A 25,237-nucleotide genomic window follows, 5' to 3' on the forward strand; every position below is an offset into this window, starting at 1 on the left:
TTCAAACCGTGGTACAGAGACCACTGCACCAAAACAACCTTTTTCGGGGGTGCAGGGAGGGGTAACTTGCCAAAACACAGGTTCTTAGTAAATCAGCCTCTGGGATTGGGGGCTTAGGAACCTACATTTTTTAAAAAAATATTTTTTCATTTTTTCATCTACAATTGGCATGCAAAATCACATTAGTTTCAGGTGTACAACATAGTGATTAGACATAATTTACAAAGTGATCACCCCGATAAATCTAGTACCCATGTGGCGCCATACATAGTTATTACGATATTATTGACTATTCCTCATGCTGCGCTTTACACCCCCACCACTATTTTGTGACTACCATTTTGTGCTTCATCCCCCAGGAACTTGCATTTTAAACACAGGGCTTGCATCTTAAAAATTGAGAACACGGCTTTATATTTTATTGCCTATAATTCATTCATCCAAAAGTTATTACTTAACAAATTAACTGGCACTTGCTAGATGCTAATAAAAAGTTGTATAAGATGCAATTTCAGCCCAACTCATTTAAGTTATCACTTTGCGAAACGTATTTGTGCTCAAGTAGAAGCATAAGCTTAAAATGTGGACGCACGAAGAAAAGTAACATCCTTCCTGGGAACATAGGAAAGACTTAGAGGAGTTGTTTACAGAAGCTTTCATATTAATCACTTTTCTTGTGAGGTTCTATGCTGACCGCTTTGTACATTATCTCATTTATTCCTCTACACCAAAAACTCTATAAGGTTATTTTACAGAAAATTCAGGTAGTGAGTTTTAATGAATGTTTTTAAATTGAGAAGAGAGAGCTGAGGCAATTCCAGGCAGGGGAAACAATGTGTGTGGAATAACTTGTAATGTGTTAGAATTTCACGAATGTGTGTGCTTTTCATATATCTCTAGGTTTCCAAAAGATACCATTCTAAGAGAATACGTATATTCAAGTTGTAGACTAAAAGGGTTTTTTTTTTTTGAAACTAGTAAATGAACTCTGTTTACCTTCTTTATTCCTCCTCTGCTATTTTTCTTTATATAAAACTGAGTTTCTGACATATCCTTTTTTCTTCTTGAATAACATTTCTTACAGGGCAGATCTGCTGGACATACATACCCTCAGTATTAGTCTGAGAAAGTCTTTACTTATCCTTCACTTTTGAAGGATGATCTCACTGGATATAGAATTCTAGGTTGCTGGGTTACTTTCGCTTGTGGGGTATTTTAACAGTGCTTTTAATGTTCCATTCTACTCTTCTTGCATGCGTGTTTTCTGACATCAAATTTTAACAAAACTGTAAGGATTCTAATTTTTTTTTAATGTGTTCTTCCCCGTTTCTACACAACTAAAATGCCCATAAACGTATATTTGTATAATTTCTCAAAGTGTGTTTTATTCCCTAAAGAAGAGAAATTGTTTTAATGCTGAAATGAGGTAGAAGTAGTTTCTTATATTTTCCTATTATCTACGACACATGTACATGGATCTGCATTCCTATGTGCCCCATTCTTCTCAAGGCCGTGGTCTGTCTGCTTTTCTCCTCAGTGTTTTGCAGGTGTCTACGTAACTTGGAAAGAGACAGACCAGACGCAACTCCTCATCGATAAGTGAGGAAGGGAGCCATCTCTTCCAGAAAGCAGCAAGTCAGGCAAAGTGAGGGTCACTTCCTGCCAGAAATCTTTTTCAAGCAGCCCAACTCACTGCCATTAGTTTTCCTCCTTTCGAATTTTTTTTCCCCGAGTATCAATCATCTAACCATCACTTTTTCTCAACCAAATTGAACTGCTTTAAGTATAATAACACATTTTATCTGAACTTACGTTAGAAACTCAGCCAGGAATCTAGGGGCTTCTACTCCTTCAGAAGGGTTTCTTGACCAAATTCTCATGTTTCTGCCACATAGATAGGCCCTTTTTGGTGGGAAAAAAATTCAAAGCCAAAGTTTTTCTTGCATTTCAGAGATGTTGAAATTCCCCACCCCAGCCCTGCCCCAGTCTAAAGATGAATACTTCTTCAAAGATTTCTGGACGTTTAAAGCCATAATACCTCACAATATTTGTGGGTTAACAACAACAACAATAATAATAAACCAAAGCTTCCCCCACCCTCAGCTTTGTCACCACAGCTTTTTGTGAACCCCCAGGTGGAGGCCAAAAGGTCTCAGACAGCTTAGGTTAAACTGACATATTAAACTAAATTAGATCTCTGGGAACAGGAAGGAAGAGATGGTCATGATCAAAGAGGGGAAAACTAGAGAAGGTAACAGAATAGCTAACTGGATTCTTAAGAACGTTATGAACCTTTAAAAGACTAAACAAATATTTTTATTTTAAAATGCTCAAAGTAATACGAGACATTTTAAAAATTACATGTCTCCTTTTAATTCAGTCTTTTCCTCTTCTGCTCTGTCTTGCTCTTCATATTACCTTTTTGTTTTAAACTTTTTCTGGAACCATAACATAGAGAAAGTACATAGAGTACATGAAAACGTGCACCTCAGTAATGAGTAGTGAGCCTTCCCATGTAACCAGCACCCAGGTCAAAAGACAGGTCATTACCGCTCCCCAAAAGCCCCCTTCATACCTCTGTGTCACTGGCTACCCCATTAAAAGTAACCACAATCCTGACTTTAACACAATAGATTGGTTTTGCTTTTGAGCATTATACAAATGAAACCATACAATATTTTTTGTGATCATTTATATTTCTTTGACTATTTGGGTCCTCGTTTGAGGCATCGTGAGCAGAGCTGCGTATGCATGCGTGCTCTGGTGGACATAGAATGCATTTCCGTTGGAGACATACCCTGGGAGCAGAGCTGCTGGGCCACGGGGTTCGGATTCTGCTCAGCTTCAGTACATCGCGCCACCAGTTTTCCAAAGTGTGTTTGTACCCACGCGCACCCCCCCACCCCCAGCCAGGTGTTCTGAATCGTCAAGTCATAAATTTGGGCACATGACTTCTGCTGAGCACAAAACTGAATAAACGAAAGCCACTGTTAATCCCTGTACCAGTGCTTTCATTTATAGAAACTGGACTTCTTGGGTAGGCTTCAGAGAGTCTCTGTACACCTGAAAATATATACGATATTTTTGCGCATACTTTTGCATGTGCATATGTGAGTTTTGGGAAGAGAAGAAACATAGCTTGCATCAGATTCTCAAAGATCAGATTTCCATGCTTTGGAAAACTGGTGGCAGCATATATGAAGCTAAGCACAATCCAATCCTAAAAAAAGTTAAACGCGACTGCTTTATGGGCACCCAGCAACCGAGGAGCCGTTATTACTCAGAAACGCTTTGCTTGCCATCAGCGAACACTGTCCTAGGTGGGTAGTGACATGTGGACGGCCTGAACAGCCAGTTTTCCTTTAACGGGGGACTACACACTTGACCATTGCATTTTCCTTTTATTTTAACTAGGCTAAACCCTTTCTTAAAACAGCTTCGCAGTGTTTCGATGATTATAATTTTATAACAGCTTTATTGAGATGTAATTCTCATGCCATGTATCTATTTAAAATGAATGAATTCTGTGGTTTTTAGTATACTTACAGCCGGGTGCTATCACCACCATCCATTTTAGAACATTTTTCATCACCCTAGGAAAAAAAACCCAAACCCATCCATACCCACTAGCATTCATTCCCCATTTCCCCTAGCCCTAGGCAAACGCCGATCTACTTTCTGTCTCTATAGACTTGCGACATTTCGTATAAAGTTCATACCATATGTGCCTTTTGCAACTGCTTCTTTCACTTGGCATGTTTTCAAGGCTCGTCTATGTCGTAGTACTTATCAGTGCTTCATTTATTTTTAGTGCCAAATAATATTCCACTGAAGGACACATCACATTTTATTTATCCACCAGCTGATGGACCTGGTTACCATTTTAAATGATTCTGTATAGAATACAATGTGCCCGAAACAAAATCTGTATTTCCTAAACCTCCTACTTCAGGTGTCTCCATACCAGTAAATGGTGCGCCATCGTTCACCCACTGGCTCAGGGCAGAAACTCTGACGTTATCCTTGAATCTCACGACAGCGGATTCTGTGGGTTGCACCTTCAAAGTAGATTCTACATCCAGCCATTTTCAACCTTCTCTACAGCCACCGCCCCCCGCTAATCCAAGCCACTCTCATCTCTTCCTACAACTGTGACAAAAGCCCCATTAGTTTCCAGCTGCTGCTGCCACTTCGGCCCCACACGGAGCTGCCACAGTGTTGAGTCTTAAGAATTAGACCAACCTGTGTTACTCCCTGCTCGACACCCCCTGACGGCTGCCCCTCACACACAAAGTGAAACCCAAAGCCCTTACCATGCCCACGAAAGCCCAAAGCGATCTGATCCTGGCTCTAGCTACACTCGCCGTCTCGCTGTGTCTAAGACGCACTGACAACGACCAGAGCTTGGAGGTAGAAATGTCTTAGCTTGCATCAGAAAGTGTTTTCCAAAAGAACTTATCCATCTTCTAGATATTTACTCTCTTAAACACATTTGATATATATTATGACCATAATTGCCCAAACCTGATTTAACTAATAGTGTCTATTTTCTTTGCCCACATGACTGTCCAAATTGAGTCTTATGTTCAACCGGTTACCAAGTTCTGCCAGCCTGAGTTATTATGTCTCCTTCTTCTGTGTCCTTCCGTTCCTATTGTCACTCCGGCTCTTTGTCAATAAGCCCAAACCGGAGTCATGAGACCTTGGAAAATTAGTGATGGTTGGGATTCTGGGCAAAAATATGAAGATAATTTTCTATACTCCTTTGTACTGCCTTTTATTATCCACTCATCTCCCTGAAGCAGCTAAAACTTAAATGGGAGGGAGGAGAGGACGGTGTTGATTTAGCTTAAGCCTTTTATTGAAATATACACATACAGAAAAGTACACATGTCACCAGCGGACGGCTCGGTTTTCACAGACTGAACACGCCCATGTACCTGGCAGCAAGATGAAGGAGCCAAACGTCACCGGCGCTCAGAACCCCCTGTGCCCCTTTCTGGTCGCTGCCCTCCGTGGGGAGCGGCCTCCTGACGTCAGTTGACACTGACCAGTTTTACATTAACAGGAATTTTCAGGTAAGTGGAAAAGGCTTAGCTGGGGGAATATCTGAAGCACATCTTAGAAGCCTGAAATGAAAAGGAAAAGAAGTTGGGAAGGGGACAGGTAGACAGTCTGAAAAGGGAGGAGGAGGGAAGGGCGCGAGGAGGGGAGGGAGAGGAAGGAGGCGTTTGGAGAGAAAGAATCTGGGTGCCTGGTCGGCTGCCTGGGAAACCAACAGCGACAGTCTCTCTAAGTGTGTCCCCTCCACTCCCCCGACCCCAGCCTCCCGCCTCGTCCCCCGCCCCCACCCCGCTGACATGATTTTGAGATCGGAAGCCCTCTGCTCCCACTCTCCCTCACGCGTCTTGGGGTGGCACATTAAATTTCATTAGTGGTCCATTCTTTGGGGTTAACATTGCCCCCTTTTGGGTTCTTTTTAAAATACAAATACTACGACACAAAGTAAGTTCTCAGCGGCTGACACGTAATAGATGCCACGTAAATTTTTTTCCCTTCTGTGATTTTTCTAAGGCCTTCACTGGACCAATATTTCACAGTGTAGCTGTTAATTAAAGGTGATCTTGATTTCTTAATCCAAGTTTAAAATGGCAAATGATAGTATTGATTCGGTATCTTTGGGGAAAATATTTGCATTTTAACCAGAACTTCAGTGCAATGGAAGGCAGAGGTGAGATATTTATGAAAAGAGAGTCTTTCCTGTTCTCAGGAGAAAAACTATAAAAGACTTTGAAATGAGCAGAAACATTGTTGGGTATTGTTTAGAAGAGACTTCGAAGTTATCTGATCCATGCCTTTCATTATCTTTGGACTATTTCGCAGTTTGTAAATTGAGAAAAGTAATGGCAATGCTAATGATTCTCACACGGAGAGAGACAAGTGAATGTTGTCCAGTGAGAAGATGATCTAAACGTTGTATTTTACGCCCTACAGATACTGACCAGCTTCGCGTCTGTTAGCGAATCCGTTTCGGCGTTCTTAAATGCACGTCCACGTGTCTGCCTTCAGACTCTCTTTTGAACCAGTTCAATGTCCTAATAGTTCCCTCATACTTTGTATGAGGATGATTTTACTTTTGAAAATTGTCTTTAATACTGTATTGTCCTGGTCACTTAGGCTACACTTTCCCTAGGCTACACTTCAGGCCGGTCCTAGAGTATAAATTTGTCAAGGAAGCGAGGAGAGAACAGAGCTTGGTTATTTACTGGTGTTCTCCGTGTGGCCCATCAGGGGGTGCTAACGGCACGTGTCTTAAGCCCAGGTATTTCTCCAGTTCTCGATTCTTTTATGGCCATTCTTCCAGCACCGATGGGTTATACATTGTTATTCCCAGGTATCTCATCTCATTCTCAAAAGATTTAGGTTCTACCCTGAAAAGTTCAGACACACGCAAGAGAAAAGTGCTAAGACCAGGAATAAGTGTGTGAGAAGCTCAGGGCCTCTCTATCTGTACGTCCCCCCTCCAATCTGCTCTTGTCCCCGTGTTTGCTTTTCTGCAAATGGTACCACCCTTCACTCCGGAATCTGGGATTCGTCCTTGTTCCTCCCCTCGCCTTTATTCCCCACATCCAATATTACTTCTCTCTCCTTCTCCTCTCCATTCTCATGGCCTCTGCCTTTGACCAGGCCTCCCGAGTCTCGCCTGGACTTCCGCGATCACAGAGATCCAGCTGGTCTCCCTCTCCAGCCCGACCTCCACACGGCTTCCACAGTGAAATCTTCCCAAATCCCAAATTTAGCAATCCCATTTCCCTGCCCGAAATCAGAGGTTCCCCCTCCGTCTTCACGAAATCCCCGACACTTCAGCATGACTTATAAATCTCCTCAGAACCCCAGCAGCCTGAACTGTCTCTCGTCTGGCTCCTCCACACGGGTTCCCAGATCGGCCTTATTTGCAGTGTCTCCTGAGGGAGCTTTTCAAAAATACAGATTTCCAGGCCCCCGTCCAGAGATACTGATTCATATGCGGGGAGACTGGGCTCAGGAAATCTGCATTTTTATAAAGTTCCCTAGGAACTTCTAATCAACTAAGTTTACTAACTAGGGACCTAGTACATGGAGTTTCTTACGGTTCTCTGTTTTTTCATACTAGGTTCCTTTTACCTGAAAAGGGTTTCTCCACCCTCTTTCTTACCTTGAACATTCTCATACTTCCTTCAAATGTCATTTCCTCCAGGAAGCCGCCCTTGATACACTGCTCCAGTGTAAACTCCCCTCCTCTCTTATCTCCTCACTCATCTCTGACCTTGAAGACAGAGCCCGTCCTCCATCTTTGCACCCGCAGTGCCCAGCGCGATACCTAGCACGCAACGAGTGCTCAGGAAAGTTTGCTGGATGCAAGAGGAGCCTTGCTGGACCAGTAGGATCTCGCTTCCTCTGGGAAGTCGTTATTCCTCTTGGCAGTTTCTGTCTCCCTTCTGCATTGTCCTCAGCCATGCAGCCACCCTCTAACCTTTTATAAGGTAGCATGGTCCTTTAAACTGTCCACCTTTCCCCCCGCCCCTGCCAACTTCCAACCCCCCTGTGTACCCTTGCAGTCCCATCCGAAACATTCCTTGACTGGCTCAGTCAGAAATGATCTTGTAAACACACGTGTGGCAAGTGTCATACGTTACCTAATAGTGTAAGGCATAAATATGTCAGAGACCGACAGCTCATTCCCAATATATGGGTCACAGTCACCCTGCCCTAACCTCCTTCCCTATCATTATTCTCTGAGACATCGACATTTATGACTTCACATTACCTCGATTACATCAACACCAGTGACTTTGATAGCCATGCCACATCTGCCACCAATTACGATTAGCCTAGGCTACAGCTTATCATAACCTATCGTTTCTCCACCTTCCAAGATACAGACTGAAATTTTCCCCTCACAGCAGCCTCCTCCTCTTCCGCCTCGCCCAGGCCTCCCCTGGAACCTGAGCTTCATCTGTCTCAGGACCAGTTTGTCAATCCCTTTCCATCCTCCCAGCTCATCCATCTCGTTCTGTCGTTCCGAAAGAGCCTGGATGATGTGGTCAGCTATTCCATCAGGCCGGCGTACCAGCCGTCCTCCCTCCACTGCTCCTTCTCTATCAGTCATTCGGCCCGGTTAACTCTGGCTGGCTGTTTTCTCCTTTCCAAGGCAGCCAGGAGTTCCTGACCAAAGTCACAGAGCCGTGCTCACTGCGACTGCCACAAACTCATACTTATCTAATCTCGGGTGGAACTTTCTTGCTATCTTCTAGAGTGCTGTTTTTGCCCTCATTTTTCCTAGGGCCTTCTATCTCAACCAATTATCTTTTATATTCTCAAAAGCTAGACCTCAGGAAAACAAGGCACAAGAAGGAGACTAGGGAAGGGGAAGGAGAAGGGGAAGAAAAGGAAGAGGGAGGAGGAGGAGGGGGGAGGAGGAGGAGAGCATTCCATGATATTGTGACTTCCTTCAATGTTTAGCCACTTCAAAATCTCTCTGCACAGTCCCTTCCCACTCTTTTTTTAGCATTGCCAAGGCCAGCCTGTCTGCCCCTCTCCCTCTTGATCCATTGATCTCCTGAGACCTTTCATTATCTCCTCCTTAAAGCAGAGGATTACAATTTTAGTTTGTCTCTCAGTTAACCCCGCCCCCCGCCCTTTTTAAAGTCTTTACAGCACCTGGTCTTCCTAGGTGGTCTCCCATCCCAGTACTAACCAGGTCCGACCCTGCTTAACTGACGGGATCAGACGAGATCAGGCACGTTCAGGGTGGCATGGCCATAGCCTCGCTCTCCCCTTTTCTGAAAACAAGCTTGAGCTTTGCCTACCATCCGGTAGGTAAATAAAATCCTTTGCTGCTTCCTGTTCAATTCATTGCCCTAATTTCTTTCTTTGCTTTGTAAACAATTGCAATTAGCTTTCATCCCCTCCTCCTTTAGCTTCTCTGTCACTCTTTCCATCACAAAGTCTGTTTTCCCCTAAACTGACTTTGAGCCTTCCTTTGAACCTATATAAAATTTTATCAACACTTTTATTTCACTGTGTACCAGACCTTGCCATGTATTCTCAAACTTTTCCATTCAAAGTGCACCTAAATATACAAAAAAGATGGACAAGATAGCCAAGGCTGTCACAAAAAAACTGCCTGCAAAATTAAAATTTAATAGAAAATTTGCAGTTTATTAGTATTAAACTAATGTTCATTTTTAATATAAAAATGACATGACTATCAGTCCAGGAAGATGGATCTATTTATTTAATCTTGGGGTTTTAGGGTCCACCTGGCACTCTGTGGAAACCCTCCTCACACGACCACTAAACTAAGCTTTCTAAGGGCCGAGACTGCCTTGCTACATATGTAACCCCTGTGAAACTAATACAGTACCGTCTACAGTCGCTCAAGAAATATTGCTGAACTGTGTGACTCAGGATAGTTTAACTAGTGATAACTGTATTTACTAAATGCTTACCGTGTACCTAGAACTGCGCTGTTTCAAGGAGCTTAGTCCACGGATGACCCTGAGCAAGTATAAGACTGTACATAAGAGTTAAATCATGGAACATAAGCCATTTGAGCTCTGCAAGCCGACTCGGGGTCGGGACTCAGCCTCTCCGTGCCACACACCAAGTGACACATGGAAATCGTGTTAAGTACCACTTTAAAGTCCACTCTGACCTCCGAATTATTTTCTGGAGCTCAGTAGTTTCCTGTTAAGGCTCAGTTTTCTGCTCAAAGCTTAATCGTCTCCACCTGAAAATAAAAGGTTTACATCCTCTCGCTGTCCAGCAAAGCCTCGCGGCTGCGGGGCACTGGAGCTGAAGTCTGATCCCACCAAAAGAGCAAAAATGCCCAAGCTAGCAGCTCCGCCCCCTAACATCCCCCACGGGCTTCCAATTGGCTCTTGTGGCTCACTCTCTTTCCGGATTGGTATTTCAGCTTGCCCGTCGCCCTCATAAAACCCACCTTTAGCCAGCGACTATTGGTAGGTCGTTACGTCATTGCCCCATCTACCCCATTTCTATTGGCTCCCAAAAGAAGGGGCGGTCGCAACGTCACAGGCAGGGGCCGCCATTTTGACTGAGCAACCCTAGTGACAGGAGCCGAAGGAGCAGCGCAGGTTGTCCCCGTTTCCCCTCCCCCTTCCCTTCTCCGGTTGACTTCCCGGGCCCCCTACACTCCACAGCCCCGGCCCCGCCATGTCCCAGAAACAAGAAGAGGAGAACCCTGCGGAGGAGACCGGCGAGGAGAAGCAGGTGAAATGGAGGGGGTGCGGGCGGGCGAGTCGGGGGCGACCGTGATGGGGCGGGAGACGGTCTCCCACCCGTGCGGATTGGTCGCCATGGTCTCAGGCTCTGCAGGGGTTGGCCACTTCTTGCGTCACGCGGGGCGAGCCTCTACGCGGCTTGCTGCTTTGGTGCCGGTTGGTTGGGTCTATTGTCAGTCAGTGCGGTATCCTTCTTGATTGGCCAATCGGCCTACCGCTCAACGCCTGGAAGCTGTGCTATAATTGGCCGAGCCTGGGCGGGGGCGGGTGTTTGGAAAGACTGGGTGAATGAAAGGGGGCTGGTGGTCCCGGGATGCGTTGTGCGTTCTCGGTTATCAGGGGTGAATAACCCGACAACCGAGCGGGGACCCGCACCCTAAATCCTCCGAAAGTGACAGGTTGAGGTAAAGACGTTTGGAAAGGACTAGCATGGGGGGAAGGGAGAAGAGTAATTATTATCGTGGCTAGTTTAAGGCGGCAACTTTCTCAAGAAACCTATTTTGACGATCGGGGATGGGCTGTAGCCCACCTTCAGTGAGGACCGAACGGGACTGAAGAGGACTAGGGTTCCATACCAAATAATGGAGGCTACACCTAGAAGCCACTGAGAGAGTCGTGACAAGAAGGATGCCACCCTATTCTTCCCAGACTTCCAAGGCAGTGGGACTTAGTTCACCCGCAATACTGTCGTAAAAACAGGCCAAATAAACCTTGGAGTTTGCATTTGACTTATAACATTGAGTACTGGGCTCAGGGATCCATGAAATCCACCTGGTGTTATATCGGGGCCGGATTTCCAAGGGAATGGAATGTAATTCCAGTAAAAAGAGCCACAAATTGGCTTTTGGTCCTTCTAAAAAGTCACTAAGGAAGAGGACAGCGGGGCCCACAACAAGCAAGGAGAGAGTAACGACAACCACGGCCCCTGCAAAGTCGGTGAGCTCTTGGCACGTTCCCCAAATTTACATCAGCTGCCCCACTAGGGAAGGTGTTGACTTTCTGGCAGCAGTCGTGGAGAAGCACCAGTGAACCTGCTGTATCTTAATCTTCCTGTGATTAAAAATAATATCATTGTCATCTCTTTACCTCTCACCTTCCTACCGCGTGTTTGTGGAAATGCCGAAGCAATGTTGTCCCATTACCAAGGTGGGGATCTTTGGAGAAGGCCACACAGCTCTAACGTCCTCCACAGAAGGGCTTCTCAGGTGACTGTCTGAGACTCTGAATAAGGAGGGAACATCTCGGCGGAATCATCCCCTCTGCTTTCCTGCACTGTGTGTCAGGGACAGCCAGGGAACTTGCCCACTCATATATCACCAGAAGGCTGGTTAGCACTTTTCTCTCTTCGTCTTTGCTAGCTTCTATGCAGAGTGACCTGCGGTTTGCTCTGTGACTAAAAATACTGTGTTTAGGTATTACCTTTAACCCAGTACTCACAGGTCACAGAGGTAGTTCCCTGGGCGCAGTGTGGAAAACACCTTGTCTTCTAACAATACAGTCATTTTGAACATTAGAAATTTAAACAAAGGTATAGCTTTAAGAGTAGAGTGGAGATAGCATGTTTATAAGTGTGTAGCTCTCCAGGAAAGTTGATAGTAATAAAGGTTATCAAATATTTGAAACAGTTGCTTCTCAATCTTTAATTGTTTTGGTCCATTTATTCCTCCAGGACACACAGGAGAAAGAAGGTATTCTCCCTGAGCGAGCAGAGGAGGCAAAGCTAAAGGCCAAATATCCAAGCCTAGGACAAAAGCCTGGAGGCTCCGACTTCCTCATGAAGAGACTCCAGAAAGGGGTATGGGGTACAATCTCTGATCCTCTTACTTTGGAGCCAAAGGGGATAAGATCTGTGGAGAGTCTACTGAATGCTGACCTAGAAGTTTAATTGTTGGGTAGCAGTGAAAAGGAATTAGAAGATGTAAAGAGCAAGGCAAATTATTGGAAATCTCTGATACGGTGTCAGTAAGCTTCTGATGTCCCATATTGGACATTAAGGCTTCATGTAGGGGCATTTGGGTATGAGGGTTGGGAGGATGAGGGAAGGATGTTGGAGACTTGAATGCTGACTATCCGCATTTGTCTGTTTGAGTGGTGAGAGTTTAGAACTGCAGTTTTAAGGATTAGAGCTAAATTTTGGGGTGCCTCATTTTGGAAGATCAATCCATCTGTCCTATAGATTTCCGCAACTCGAAAAGATTCCTTCAGATCCTTGAAGTTAGCACTGGCCATTTACCCCTTCAGGAGACTTACTTTTTCTTGGTACTCCTCACCAAGGGAGAGGCTGCCTTCATGGCCACCTAGCTTCTGATCAGGTTTCTCCATCCCCAGAGGTACCTAAAGCTGAGTGACTGACTGTCGGTCGTTAAACTAGAGTGTGTTCCTCTCTGCAGATGAAAGGAGAGCGACACATCCTGTGGAGATTCCTGGGTAGTGAGTCTTAGTCACAGATGATGTGATGCTGATCTGCAGTTTACCTTGCTGTAGGCAAGGCAGGCGTAGGCAGGCTGGGCAGGCTGTCACAGCCATGGAACATGTGTGGGAGCAGTGGGAGTCAGAGGGAAGATACAGCATCCTCACGAACAAGCCCGGTTTCTATTCCTGGTCTGAGAGAATGGCTTTCAGTTTTGAGTTTATTGGCTGGATGTGGGTCTCCTGCTGATGGCCAGGCTGGCCCCAGATTGAGCCTTCTGTACGTCTAGTTCCTTTCTGTTCCCCAGCACCACACCCATCGGAGACTAGTAGGTCCTCAGTGTGCCTTTATGAATAAAGTCAGTAATTTTGTTGAACCATCCTGTACTGATGAGGCTACAGAGAATGTAGGGGCAGTCTCTTAATTCCAAAAGTCTATACTCTAGCTGGGAAACTGCTTACATACCTGAAAAAGTCAGACCACGTGTGAGGAGACATGCATGCATGTAGTTAATGCCAGGCTCTGTGTGCATGAGGTCAATCGAGGAAGATTTGGAAGTTCTGAATGTGGAGGGGGGTTTATAGTGGCTGTGGGTCTCCTCGCTTTGAGGAAGGCTAGCGCTCCTCACTCACCTACACCTCTCTCTTGTCTCTTAGCAAAAGTACTTTGACTCAGGAGACTACAACATGGCCAAAGCCAAGATGAAGAATAAGCAGCTGCCAAGTGCAGGACCAGACAAGAACCTGGTGACTGGTGACCACATCCCCACCCCACAGGATCTGCCCCAGAGAAAGTCCTCACTCGTCACCAGCAAGCTTGCGGGGTAACCTGGGCCCCCTCCTCCCCCCCCTTCCTCACCCACTGGACTTTTGTGTATCACAGGCAGGGATGGGATGGGCACCTAGTTAGAGCTTCTCAGCTTGCTAGCCAGAAATGCCGGCGATTCCGCCGAGAAGGTGCTGTGTGTTGAAGAGGGGCCCCGAGTTCGTTTCTTCGTTTAAACTGAGATTTCCACACTCTCGCTGCAGCCCAGGTGGGGGCCCAGAAGTAAGTGACTGGGACTGGATGATACTACAGGCTCTTTTTATCTTCTGTACGAAAAGCGGGAGAGATACGATTTCTCCTTTTGGAAGAGAATATCCTGAAACAGGTTAGGCTGAGCCTTGGGACTAATGTGATAGGTGTAATATCCCAAGACTAGCCTGACATCATTGGGAAAGGTAGATTGAATAAGATCTGTTTTCTGTGCTTCTAAGTGTTTTTGTCCCTTAGGCTGCTTTTGCTTCATGTTTCCATTATGGCAGGTTTAGAGAATCCTCAAAGAGAAAAACTGATTTGCTTGCCTAGAACTACGATGCCCTCTTAACCTACCTGAGTCAGTGTCTCTCACACTTTGCCCTCGCTCTTACTGTAAAGATTGGAAAACATTATTCACATAAAGTGGGCACCTTCCCCCCGCCCCCGCCCCGCCTGGCATTTCGAAAATATCATGGGATAGTGGAAAGAGCACAGGTTTAGGAATCAAGATCTCTGGGTTCTAGTCCCATTCTGTCTCGGCAGAAGTGATGTGTAGCCTTGGTCAAGTCATTCAGCCTCTCAGGATTTCTTATTTCCTCATCTGTAAAATAGAATTGAAAATGGGTAGGATTGATCTTGATTTTAAAATCCTGTAACTGCCACCCAAAAAAACTCTGCTATTCATTGTAAAACCAAAAATGAGGAAGGGCCATCCATGGGTGAGTCTACAGAGGGGACCATTTGAAGACTATGTGAAGGGAGAGGAAGCGGAGATCTGGGGTTGTACATTCAGGCAAGAGGGCCACATAAGTGTCATAGTCTTAGGGTCAAGAAACAAAATTCGAAAAAGCTAGTCATGGAAGCTTCTAGCCTCTGTCCTGACCTGCTTGCTTGGCCTTTAGTCTGGGCCTTCGCTGCTAAAAAGCCACGCTGGGCCTGAGGGAACGTGCTCGGTCGTGCGCACACGGAGCCCGACTTGCCAGATGTAACCAGATGCCAGCGTATCGTCAGGGAGACGAGAAGAGAAGGGGTGAACTGAGTTGGGCTCCGGGGCTTAGTGCTCTGGCAGGGCTGGCGCAGCAGGTCCCCAGGAGAAGGTTCCCCTTGCGGGAAGCTGGGGAAGTGGTTAAGGCGAGAGAAGCACCGAGAAGTCTCTGCTCCCCTAGAGCTCAGTGCCTGGGTGACGAGGAGAGGTGGCAGGCGGAGGAAAGGCTGCAGGGGGCCGACATCATCGACCTGGTTCTCACTAGCACGGCCCGAATCTTGGTGAACGCCACTGCTGATTCCCACGGAGAGGGTCAGGGCGAGATCCGGCCATTCGAGGGGGCAGGATTCCGGAACCCTCTCTTGCCCTCTCACCGCTCAGGTTCCAGTACGCCAGGCGTTTGGCCCGTGCGATTGAGCGATGAACGAGGGATGAACTCGCTGCGCGCACTGGGGGAGGCGGGGGAGGCGGGACGTGTACAGGCCGCTCTCCCGACCGGCCGTTCGCTTCTCAGGCTGTCATTCAGATCCATAGGCAAAAGCTGGTGAGGAAGGAACGGAGAGAGCAGGGTCCCTGGGTTCCCGGCCCCCAAACTCCTTGACTGTCACTTGTAATTGTATATAACGTTTGTGTTTCCTGCTCCATTTCCTCATGCTGTCTTCCTTAGTCCAGTCCATGTGGGGAGGGGAAGTGCCGAACATCCTTGTATAGTTGCCTCGACTGTCCCGGCCATGTTGTACATAGATATGTCATGTTATTATATATATAAATATATATATAATTTTGTACGTTTTCTCCATCTTCGATCTTCTCGAATTTTGTACTTTTTCTTTTCTGTCTGAGCTGCTTTCTCTATTGGTCATTTTGAATCCTCACAACTGAGGTCACAATGAAACTGGTTTCAGGAAGGAATAGAAGAAATAGGGAAATCAGGAAGCTGCTGGTCTCGCTCGCTCTGCACGTGGTCATCATCAAGGCCAAGAAAACAAGGAGCCAGCTACATTCTGCACTTACCACATGTTTCCACTGCACAAAGCACATAACTCCCGTGACCACGAGGGCTCGTTTGAAAATCCAAACCCCAATTGCTTTGATTATACCCAGGTTATTAAATCCAGTCGCAGCAGCAGGCACGTTGTCTGGCCCTGGCCTCCGCACAGCCAGCAAGCACGTCACCGCTGTGTGCCCCCGTCGGTCTCTGCGGCCGCGGCCCAGCCTGCTCTCAGCCAGGGGGCAGCTGCCCCCCTGCGAGCCTCCAGCTGTTCCGATCCTGTCTAACAATTTGTTTTCCTGTCTCTGTTTTCATGGGTATCTCCAAAAAGGCAGAGAACGTTTTGTTTTGTGGATAAGACCGAAATCTCGTTTTCTCTCTCGCTCTCGCTCTCGCTCACGCTCTCTATAGTAAGTTCTCGTGGGTAGGATGAGGCATGTGCCAGGTAGCTGATGAGTGTTAAGTGTGGAAGAGTCAGGGGAGAGGCTGGGATGGACGTTAGGGCTTTTTCCCTTATTACTTGACAGTGTTTTCTTTCTCTTCTGTGTTCGTCCGCAGCGGCCACGTTGAGTGATGCTGCCCGGGGCTCCGCCAGATCCTGAGACGCTGCCCCTGGGTCCTGTGCCGGCTCCTGTCCCTCCCTGCTTTTGCAGCCAGGGGCCAGGAGGTGGCTCGGGCGCGGGCTGGAGAGGCAGAAGCCCCTCTGCCCGTCGGTGTCCCAGCGCATGGAGCCCCTTGGCTGAGCACCAAGACCTTGAACCTTTTCTGTTTTACCTTTTTTCCACATAACTGTTGGGAGAAATCTCAGTGAGATCCCGGGGGCGCTGGGGGTGGTGCCTGAGCGGAGGGGGTGGGCGATGTGGGGGGACGTGCGTTCGGGCTTGGAGCTGCTGGACACATCCCTGACGCCCTCTTCCTTAACCGCGTGGCCGCCGTGGGCTCGGTGTGAGGGGCGGGAATGGAGTCGGCTAGAGATGGGGGTTCCAGTGCAGCTCTGGGAAAGTGCCGTGTCTGTTTGGATGTGGCCGGGGGCCCTGGTGTCAGATAAAAGAAACTGTCCATCTAAATATGACAGACGCGGACAGCTCCTCTGGTTCTGCAGAGCAAGCTGGGGACGCAGTTAATGTAAGTTATTCATTTTGAAAAATGTCCTTGAAACATTCGCTGGTGGGAGAAGGGCAGTGAGTGTAGGGGAAGGGGGCCATGAGCGTGGGGAGCCCCACAGAGCCCAGGGGACTTTTTCAGTATTTGAAATAAAAAAAAAAAAAAAAAAAAAAACCCACAAAAAAACCCAACCCAGAAATACTCTGAAGCAGTTGGTGTGTTTTATTGGGATTGGGGAAAGGGAAGCAAAGACCGAAGACACCATTCAAGGGGAGAAGCTGGCCTGGGGCCCCCAGTTTCTAAGGCACAGGGGCGCTTAATGCGGGATGTGTGCGGGCCCCCACTTCCGGCACTCGGAGAGGGAGCAGGGCCGGCGGCACACTGACCAGGGCTCTCCTCACCCCTGGCCATCTTGCTGCTGTGGCTAATGCGGATGCATCGGCCTCAGGTTGGGCTCACAGAGCGAGGGAGTTGAGGGCGTTCGGCGGAAATGGTTTGTTGACACCTAAAGCTTAGTCTAGGTTAAGCACAGAGAATCCTCCTCTTTCCCTTTCACAAGACCTCATAGGCCCGTGAGGGACGTGAGGGACGGTCACAAGCCGGAAGGAGCTCCCTTTCTGCTTGTGGCCAGCAGGAGGCAGAGTGACTTCTTTCCTCCGAACCACCCTGGAAGCCTGCCACTGAAAGAAGTAAAAAAGGATGTGAACGTGATGTGCAAAAGAAGTGTTACCGAAGGAGACGCGGACGCGCACCTGTCCCCGCTGTCCCCGCCGAAGTGCACACGTGGCAGGCCGAAACCGCTTGCCCGTTTTGCCCCAGTTCGATTGTGAGAGTTTATCGCAGTGCCTTCCCAGATGTGCTTGGCGTCTCAAAACAGGTAGCGTCAAGGAAGCCAGACAAGGTCCAGGAGACAGATAGTCCAGAGAAACGTCCGTCTTGTGGGGGGGGGGCCGCTTCTAAACTGGAGAAGGGACGCCGTGCTCAGCATCCCGCTCGTACTTCCTCCTGGAGCAGACGCTTTCCCGGTCAGTTTCAGCCGCCCGGGATGTTGCGATGCCTCCTCACCCTCGGCCTTTCTGAACCGCGTGCTGGACGTCGAGTGAGCCAGGTGGCGCGGAGACCTATAGAAGACATTCCCTCCCTTCGTGGCGTTTATTGTGTAGCTGGAAGAAAATACATGAAAAAGTTCATAGACTTCAAAAGGTATAAACTCAAAGCTAGGCCACACACACGCGTCAGCAGAGTGCTGTTGCGGGGTTAGTGAGCCTTCTCATCCTGCTCCCCTTAAACCAATCCCGTGACTTCTCCGAGTACGTTGGCCCTAGTGCGTGTTTGCCGGGGGTACAGCTGGGGAATGAGGTCGGTGAAGCTGAACGTGGGGTCCTTCAGTTAGTGCAATTTCATTTTAATACAGGTAAGGGAGTCGAAGTACAGAACTGTCACTTCGAAGGTGGCGAAGCTAGTCGACTGACAAGCTTGAGTTAGTATCTAGGCTCGGCTCATTATTCCTGTCTCCACTGATCCTTAGTTTTAAGCTGTGGCCTTAGGAATCCCCAGAGTGCCCAGAAATGGTTGTGGCTTTCTCTGTTTCAGCTTAAAACTCGCTGTTCCTTCTACAGGGCAGGGCAGCCGGGGCAGACCGGTTCTGCGGAGTTCAGGAAGCTCTTCCTCCCATTTTCGCTGAGTGGTTTTTAAAACCTTTGCTCCATAGAGCAGATCAAAGGTTCTTCCACTCCTCCTGACCCGGCTGAGTGATGATTGTGCTGACGAGGCTCTCAGTCATCTGATATGCAGGGTGTCAGGGGCGAAGTCACCATTATTGTCTAGCAGCACTTATTTTAAGCTGATGTGGCCCAGGCATTGAAAATGCTGGCAAAAAAAAAAAAAAAACTCAGCTGCCATCCAGGATGCCTACAGTGAGCCCGTGCGCTCACACGGGTGACCCTCCCGTGCGCACCGCCATCTGCTGGGCCAGGAAGGAGGATTTCCTTTGGGAAGCGAAGACATGACAGTAGCATACAAATAAAAGCAAATAAACGTAGCTCTGAGCAGAATTGCAAGGAGTAAGGGAAGGAGAGGGAGGAGGGGAATCGTTAGAGCTGATTTCTCAGAGGTGGGTGACTTACTAGTGAAAACAAGGTGGGGCCTCTCATGCCTGGGCAGGAATATTTTAATTCACAAGTAATTGCTGAATGCTCACTCTGCGACTGGAAATATTAGCTGTTACTGGGCAGATAAACGACGTAAGAGGTGTCTGCTCTGGAGGGACTTGAAGCCTCATTGCAACAACACTTCTACATGTAATGCAAGGTAGCATGTGATTAGTGAGTCTTGAAAGAATTCTGAGAAGGGAAAATCCAGAGGAGTAGGGGCAGGTAATAATTGCTAAATGTTTTGAGTGCTTACTATGTGTCAAGTCCCGTGCTAAGGGCTTAATTTACACCAGCTCATTTAACCGCAGCAATTCTATGAAGCAGGTTGTCACGCTACTGCCATTATATAAATGAGAAAACTAAAACAGTAACTTGCCCAAGTCACACAGTTTCTAAGAGCGAAAGCAGGGTTCACTCCGCTGCTTGCAGAGGGCTGGGGAACAGTGGTCAGGAAAGGCGTCACGGAGTGAGTTCCGAAGCTGAACAGTAATTCTGAAAGGTGAAATGAAAAAGCATTTTGGTAGAGGGACCAGCGCTTAGAGAAGGGGTCCCGGGGTAGAATGTGTGGTGTGTCTGCAGCAGCAGCAGCGAGTCGGTCCTGGAGGAGGCCGTGGCAGGGGGCCTAGGACCCGCTGAGGACATTACGAGGAGGCCTCGTCAGAGCCGGGTTTGAGACCGGTCACTGCCATGTCTGGAGAGGAGGGATTTAGAGGCGATGGGTTTAGTGATGGGCTGTTTCCTAGTGTCAAGCTGCCTGGTTCCAAATCCCGATTTTGATATATTTTTGATAACTCAGGACAAGTTTCTTAACTTCTCTTTGCCTCAATTGACACGTGTAAATTTGGAATGATGTGGTACCTACTATGATGCTTAAGCAAGAGAAGGCATGTAAAGCCCTTGCTCGGGGGACTACAACAGCGTGTAAGATACGGTCCTGCCCTCAAGAGAGGACCAGGGGCATGTAATAAAGATGGGTAGACAGACGATTACAATACAAGGATAAACAAAATGCTCGGGAAGCCCGGAGCAGGGACACTTATCTAATTTGGGAAGATGGGAGAATAACAGGAAAATCCTTTCACAGGAAATAGCTTCTAAACTGAAATCTGGTGGAGTAGTAGCATCTCATTAAGTAAAAGGGTCCAGTTGAGAATGGAGGCCTTTAGGAGGAAGGAACAACATGTAAAAAGATCCAGCGGTATTACACTCCGGAAACTTAAAATAATGGAGAGTGGCCGAAGCATAGCATGCAATGGGTGAGACCAGCCGAGGCGGGAAGGCGGGGGGGGGGGGGGGGGGAGGAGGGCGGCAGGAACCAGATCACAAGGCGCACCTTGGACTTCATCCGGAGGCAGGAGGCAGCGAGAGCTGCCACTTAAGGATTTTGACAGAGGGCATGACGTGATGCCATTAACTCTACTGACTGCAGCATGGGGAAGAGGTTGGAGAGGGGAAAGTTGATGTATTAGAGGTGCTGTTAACGGATGGAAAAGTTGAGAAAGGAGTCAGGCCGTTTGAAGAGGAAGATGATGGTTCAGTTTGGAGCATAATATGTTTGAAGTAACAACAGAACACCCAAGTGAAGACTTCTGTACTGCACCCCACAGTACACCCTTCCCGTGGGAAGTACAGTCAATCACTGATGTGGGGTGTAGGATTTGAGAAGAGACAGATCTCCACTAGGAAAAAAAAAAAATCCCAGGTTTCCGAGTAAATGATGTTTCCATGACCCAGATTGAGAATACAACTGGAAGAACACGTTTAGCAAGGAAGATAATGTGTTCTGTTTGGCGGAAGGGTTGATTTGAGGTGCCTGTGGCACATCCAGGAGTAGATGACCCATGAGGTATTGGATTTATGAGCCTGGAGGTTGGCGGAGAAGTCAAGATAATCGATTCTGTGGACTTTAAGATGTACTAGTAAAGCCATGAAAGGGAAAGCATATAGAGCAGAAAGATTGGGGAGCCGGTAACGCCTGAAGGGAATAGAGATGAGGGCCCAACATAGGAGGATCGGAAGATGTGGGGCCAAGGACCGAGTTGAATGGATCTGTCACCAGTGTAAAATGATACTGGAGACTAAATGAAGTAAAAAATGAGACCATCTCACCTGTATGATAAAAAGTACCACAAATTTTCGGGAAAGAAATGTGCCAAAATAGGGGATAACATTCTTTGTCAGGAATATGGTTTAAGCGGTGTGTGTGTCTACTTCCTGTACTTTTCAAGATTAGCAATCAGAACGATGATAACCAGAAAGCGGGATTCTGAAAGGAAAGGAGGGGTTAGAAACGAGGGCAGCAACGGCAGGATGCGAAGGCGCGTTTATCGCGTTTAGCCTGATGAAATGAACTCCAAAGCAGGAGTCGCATGCGAATGTCTGGGGAGAGTAATGGCCTGCAAACAACTCTGAGGACTAGGAGTATCTCACTTCCCCCATTTTCTGACACAGGAGGGGAAGTAACGGTGTCCTGGGGGAAGCTGAGGTGTCTTTCGACTGAGTGGGTTGAAGGAAGTTCCCTACAGAACAGGGAATCAGAGAAACGAGGGGGCCGGGAGGAAAGCCAAGTGAGGAAGACAGCGCAGCATCTGGGGCCTGTCCAGACATTAGGGATGGAGCCCACTTGGGCAGTGAATTAGCCTGAAGGTTCCCAATTTGAGTTTAAAAGTGTTTTGGTTCCAGTCTTGACCGAAGGCGCCTGAGGGTTATGGAGCCCAGTCTCAGGCCTTCCTCTCAGTGAGCTGGGTGGCGGTTTGAGCATCCCACCCCTGAGACATTCTAGGAAGAAGAATGAAGCATAGTTTGAACAATGACTACAAAGAGGAGCAAGTGAGCAGAGAAGGGTAACCACTGGAGGGTCCTTCGTTCACTCCTGTGACAAGTTTTTATTGAGCTACCAGAGCTTGGTCTTGTTCCTGGCTGTATCCCCAGCACCAGAATGGTATTTGGCACATGTGTGTTCAGTAAAATAATTGTTGAAGGAATGAATTGTTCAGTGACTTATTTTCAGATTATAGGTATTCAGAAAAAATGAAAGAGTTCGACTCTTTCAACAGCCTCTGAATGGCAGTAGTGGGTAAACGGGGAAGTGAACCTCTAACGGGAGAACAACGCTGGTAGGTGACTCCCCCAACGACGCTGGGGCTCTCTTTCGAAAAACTTTTAGATGAGCCACATGACGAAGGCCAAGTAAAGGCACGTGCTCGATTATCACCCAGGGGTAGTTTTTTCTGTAAGATGTGAACGTGTCCCCTGTGACAGCGCTCAGTGCTGATAAGCACGCTGTGGCAATGTGGCCCCTTTGATTAGGAGAAAAGTTTTGGCGTGAATGCAAGTTTAATGATGGAGGCATTTGGTGTATTTATTTTTTAATTTTTATTTTTTTTTATTTTTTTTCAGCAAGGCAACCCTTGGTTGACCTCACAGGTTGCAAGGACCTTGTCATCTTACGATCTCTTATTTTTTAATTTTTTTTACGCCTACAGCACCTAGCCTTCCTAGGTGATCTCCCATCGAAGTACTAACCAGGCCTGACCCTGCTTAGCTTCCGACATCAGACGGCATCAGGCTTGTTCAGGGTGGCATGGCCATAGACCATCTGGTGTATTTAGACAGACTTTTTAAAACCTTGTTCTGACATACATTTATTATAGGCAGATACTAGAGATTACTGAAAACATGAACTCTCACTTATTAAATCTTTATTATAATATTTAGATTGAAAAGATTGAACTGAACATAATATACACGGCACACAAACTTTTCTCAAATTACGCATCTTAACGGCAACCACTACACCAACAAGCATCATTCATGATCTAGCGCCAGCTCCCTACCTTAAAGTCCCAGACTCAGTCGATAACGTCAGACCGATTCCTAGAATATGCTAGAATGTTTGTGTTTTTCACTGGAGATAAAGCTCTCATGGTAGACAGTCAAACATTAGCAGCAATACGGGGGAATTTTTATTTTCGGGGGGCAGAGGAAACTTACCGTTGCTAACCCCTCCCCGCCATGTGCGTACCACCTCCTCGATAGACAAAGGAAAGTCCTGGCATTTTTCAGCCACCATGAGTCCTGGTTTGATGTTAGGTCCATGTGAAGTGCCTCGTACGACTACGGAAGTCCCATGAGTCAGTCACCCTCAGACTTCCCTTCGTTGCATTTCTGAGTCATTTCCTTTTCCATTGACCCTAACTGGGTAGACCTACGTACAAGAAATGTCCTCAAGTAGAGTTTTGGAACTAAAGGGCATTAGAGATCATTGAGTTCAGCGTACTCATTTTACAGAAGGTGAAACTGAGGCCAAGAGAATGTGCCCTTTGCTCAGGTACAGAGGCTGTTAGGCAGCTTTTCCTCTACCCTAGGCCCTCTTCTCTAGAAGAAGCTGATTTCACAGCATTTTGGGGACTCTGGCTTAGATTTATTTTTGTTAGACGTAAACAAACTAAATAAATATTTGGGTTGGAAGTTTGGGAGGAACTCGGGGCCCAAGGGAACAAACTGGCACGTACAGTATCCCCTTCAACTCATTCGACCTATCCCTGGTGCTCCTGCAGTGGACCGAAAAGGGACTCATGTAGGACCAGCACCTTCTAACTCAGGGTTTCAGCCTTGAGACCACCGACATTTTGGGCCAGAAACTTCTTTGTCGTGGGGGATGTCCTACGTATTTCAGAAGGTTAACAGCATCTCTGTCCTTTACCCATGAGACGCTCAGCCGAGACAATCAAGAAGTCCCCAGACACGGCCACATGTCCCCTGGAGTTCCCTGATTGAGAGCCACGGCGCTGCCTTAAGGAAGGGGCTCTCGTCACCCCGGTCCAGGCCCCCTCGGTCAGCCCAGCAATGCCTGGTCCTTTCTCCAAACCTGCTCCCGGGCTTCTCCTGTCTTTCCCTCTAGGGCTGCCACACCTTCATCAGGGGGGATCCTCTGACCTCGCCACCTGAAAGTGGCACCTGGGGTGAAAATAGGAAGCAAAAGTTTCTGTCCTTTGCCTCTTGCACCAAGGCTATCCCCCTGACGGGATAGAAATTTACATAATTGGTTAAAATAAGATAAAATGTATGCAGCTCTGCTATGAATCAGGGAGAGTCGTGGCCTTAAGCTCCTTTCTTGCCTTGAGGGTGGGCTGGGAGGGATAGACGAGGAATCTGCCTGTTCTGCATAGTTTCCCGTTGATTCAGCTGTCTCACTTCCCGTCCCCAGCCCTCGCTCATTTTCACCAGTGCCCATATTTAGATACCACGAGCCTGCGCTGTCATAGATAGAAACCAGATGGTTGCTATAGAGATTTGTTTAAACACACAAACACACACACAAACACACACACACCCCAGAGTACATCCCAGACCGAGTGGTTCGGGTGATCGCATTTCTTGATGGGACATGATTTGTCTTTCTCTTAATTTGCTATTACCCCACCTCTCCCAGCCTCCCCAAGTTTTCTTACTGCTTATTCCTGCTCCCTGATGCTACTTCCCACTGACCAGTACTGTTTTTAAACAGCTCCTTTGTATCAGGAAGTCAGTTTAAGAACAGGATTAGTGCCTGCAGCCACGCCACCCTGAACAAGCCTGATCCCATCTGACCTCAGAAGCTGAGCAGGATCGGGCCTGGTTAGTACATGGATGGGAGACGATCTAGGAAGACCAGGTTCTGTAGGTGTAAAAAGATTAAAAAACCAGAATTACTTAGTGTTTTTGAGCCTTCATCAGTCATCTCTTCTTTCATCTGTAATATGAGGATAATCATAATGCAAACGTGGCTTTTTTTAGAATTAAATTAGGTATACATAAAGAAACATGTCACGGCTGGCAAAGTAGATGCTCAGTAAATGGAATTTGTTCTTATGCTACGATAAACTCCTGCTCCGAGACACCTGAGAACCGACCACTGGGACCTCTGCAACTTGGCTCGTGCGTCCTCTCTGACAGTAAGACAAAGCTATTGCAGGAGTGTCCCTTGTCCCGTGGAGTGATGGAAGCACAGAATTGTGGGGGAAGGGAGGGCTGCTTTGTATTTCGTCTTTGTTTTTTCTCAGCTGCAAAGCCGTGTTGGGGTGGAAATCTGGGCATATGATCTCTTTCTTTCTGCAATTTGAAATGAAAGCCATGGGGAAGAGAAGACATGACACAAAATCCTCACTTGGCGAAAATGGCAGAGCGCAAAGGCAGAATGTTCCCCGGACCTCTGGCTCCAGCAGACCTCTATGCGGGGGAGGCGAGCGAGGTCCGTGTGCCAGGCTGGGGCTCGTTCCTGCTGTAGATTCTGCGTATAACATCTGTTGA

General features: G+C 47.4%; 1 protein-coding gene, 1 long non-coding RNA gene and 3 pseudogenes across 3 annotated transcripts; 2 read left to right on the plus strand and 3 right to left on the minus strand.

Moving 5' to 3' along the window:
- Window positions 1-8,688: 8,688 nt before the first annotated feature.
- On the minus strand, window positions 8,689-8,807 carry LOC118613065 (annotated as a pseudogene).
- A 1,234-nt stretch (window positions 8,808-10,041) lies between these two features.
- On the plus strand, window positions 10,042-16,988 carry ENSA (endosulfine alpha). 2 transcript variants are annotated; one of them, XM_016122853.2, is made up of 4 exons: window positions 10,042-10,275; window positions 11,956-12,081; window positions 13,353-13,519; window positions 16,248-16,988. In XM_016122853.2, the coding sequence occupies exons 1-4, from the start codon at window positions 10,219-10,221 to the stop codon at window positions 16,261-16,263; spliced, it is 366 nt and encodes a 121-aa protein (XP_015978339.1). In that variant the 5' UTR covers window positions 10,042-10,218; the 3' UTR covers window positions 16,264-16,988. The 2 variants fall into 2 exon arrangements, with proteins under 2 accessions (XP_015978339.1, XP_015978337.2); XM_016122851.2 differs by lacking the exon at window positions 16,248-16,988 and adding an exon at window positions 13,725-15,497 and having other exon boundaries at window positions 10,076-10,275.
- A 4-nt stretch (window positions 16,989-16,992) lies between these two features.
- LOC118612887 lies at window positions 16,993-23,049 on the minus strand. Its single transcript, XR_004955221.1, has 2 exons — window positions 22,940-23,049; window positions 16,993-17,956 (listed from the first exon to the last, which is right to left on the minus strand). It is a non-coding gene; the product is annotated as an uncharacterized LOC118612887 (long non-coding RNA).
- Window positions 22,423-22,541, minus strand: LOC118613132 (annotated as a pseudogene).
- Window positions 23,050-24,495: 1,446 nt separating the features above from the next.
- On the plus strand, window positions 24,496-24,614 carry LOC118613146 (annotated as a pseudogene).
- Window positions 24,615-25,237: the final 623 nt, after the last annotated feature.

Source organism: Rousettus aegyptiacus, unplaced genomic scaffold (assembly GCF_014176215.1).
Source record: "Rousettus aegyptiacus isolate mRouAeg1 unplaced genomic scaffold, mRouAeg1.p scaffold_m13_p_17, whole genome shotgun sequence".
Lineage (NCBI taxonomy): Eukaryota > Metazoa > Chordata > Mammalia > Chiroptera > Pteropodidae > Rousettus > Rousettus aegyptiacus.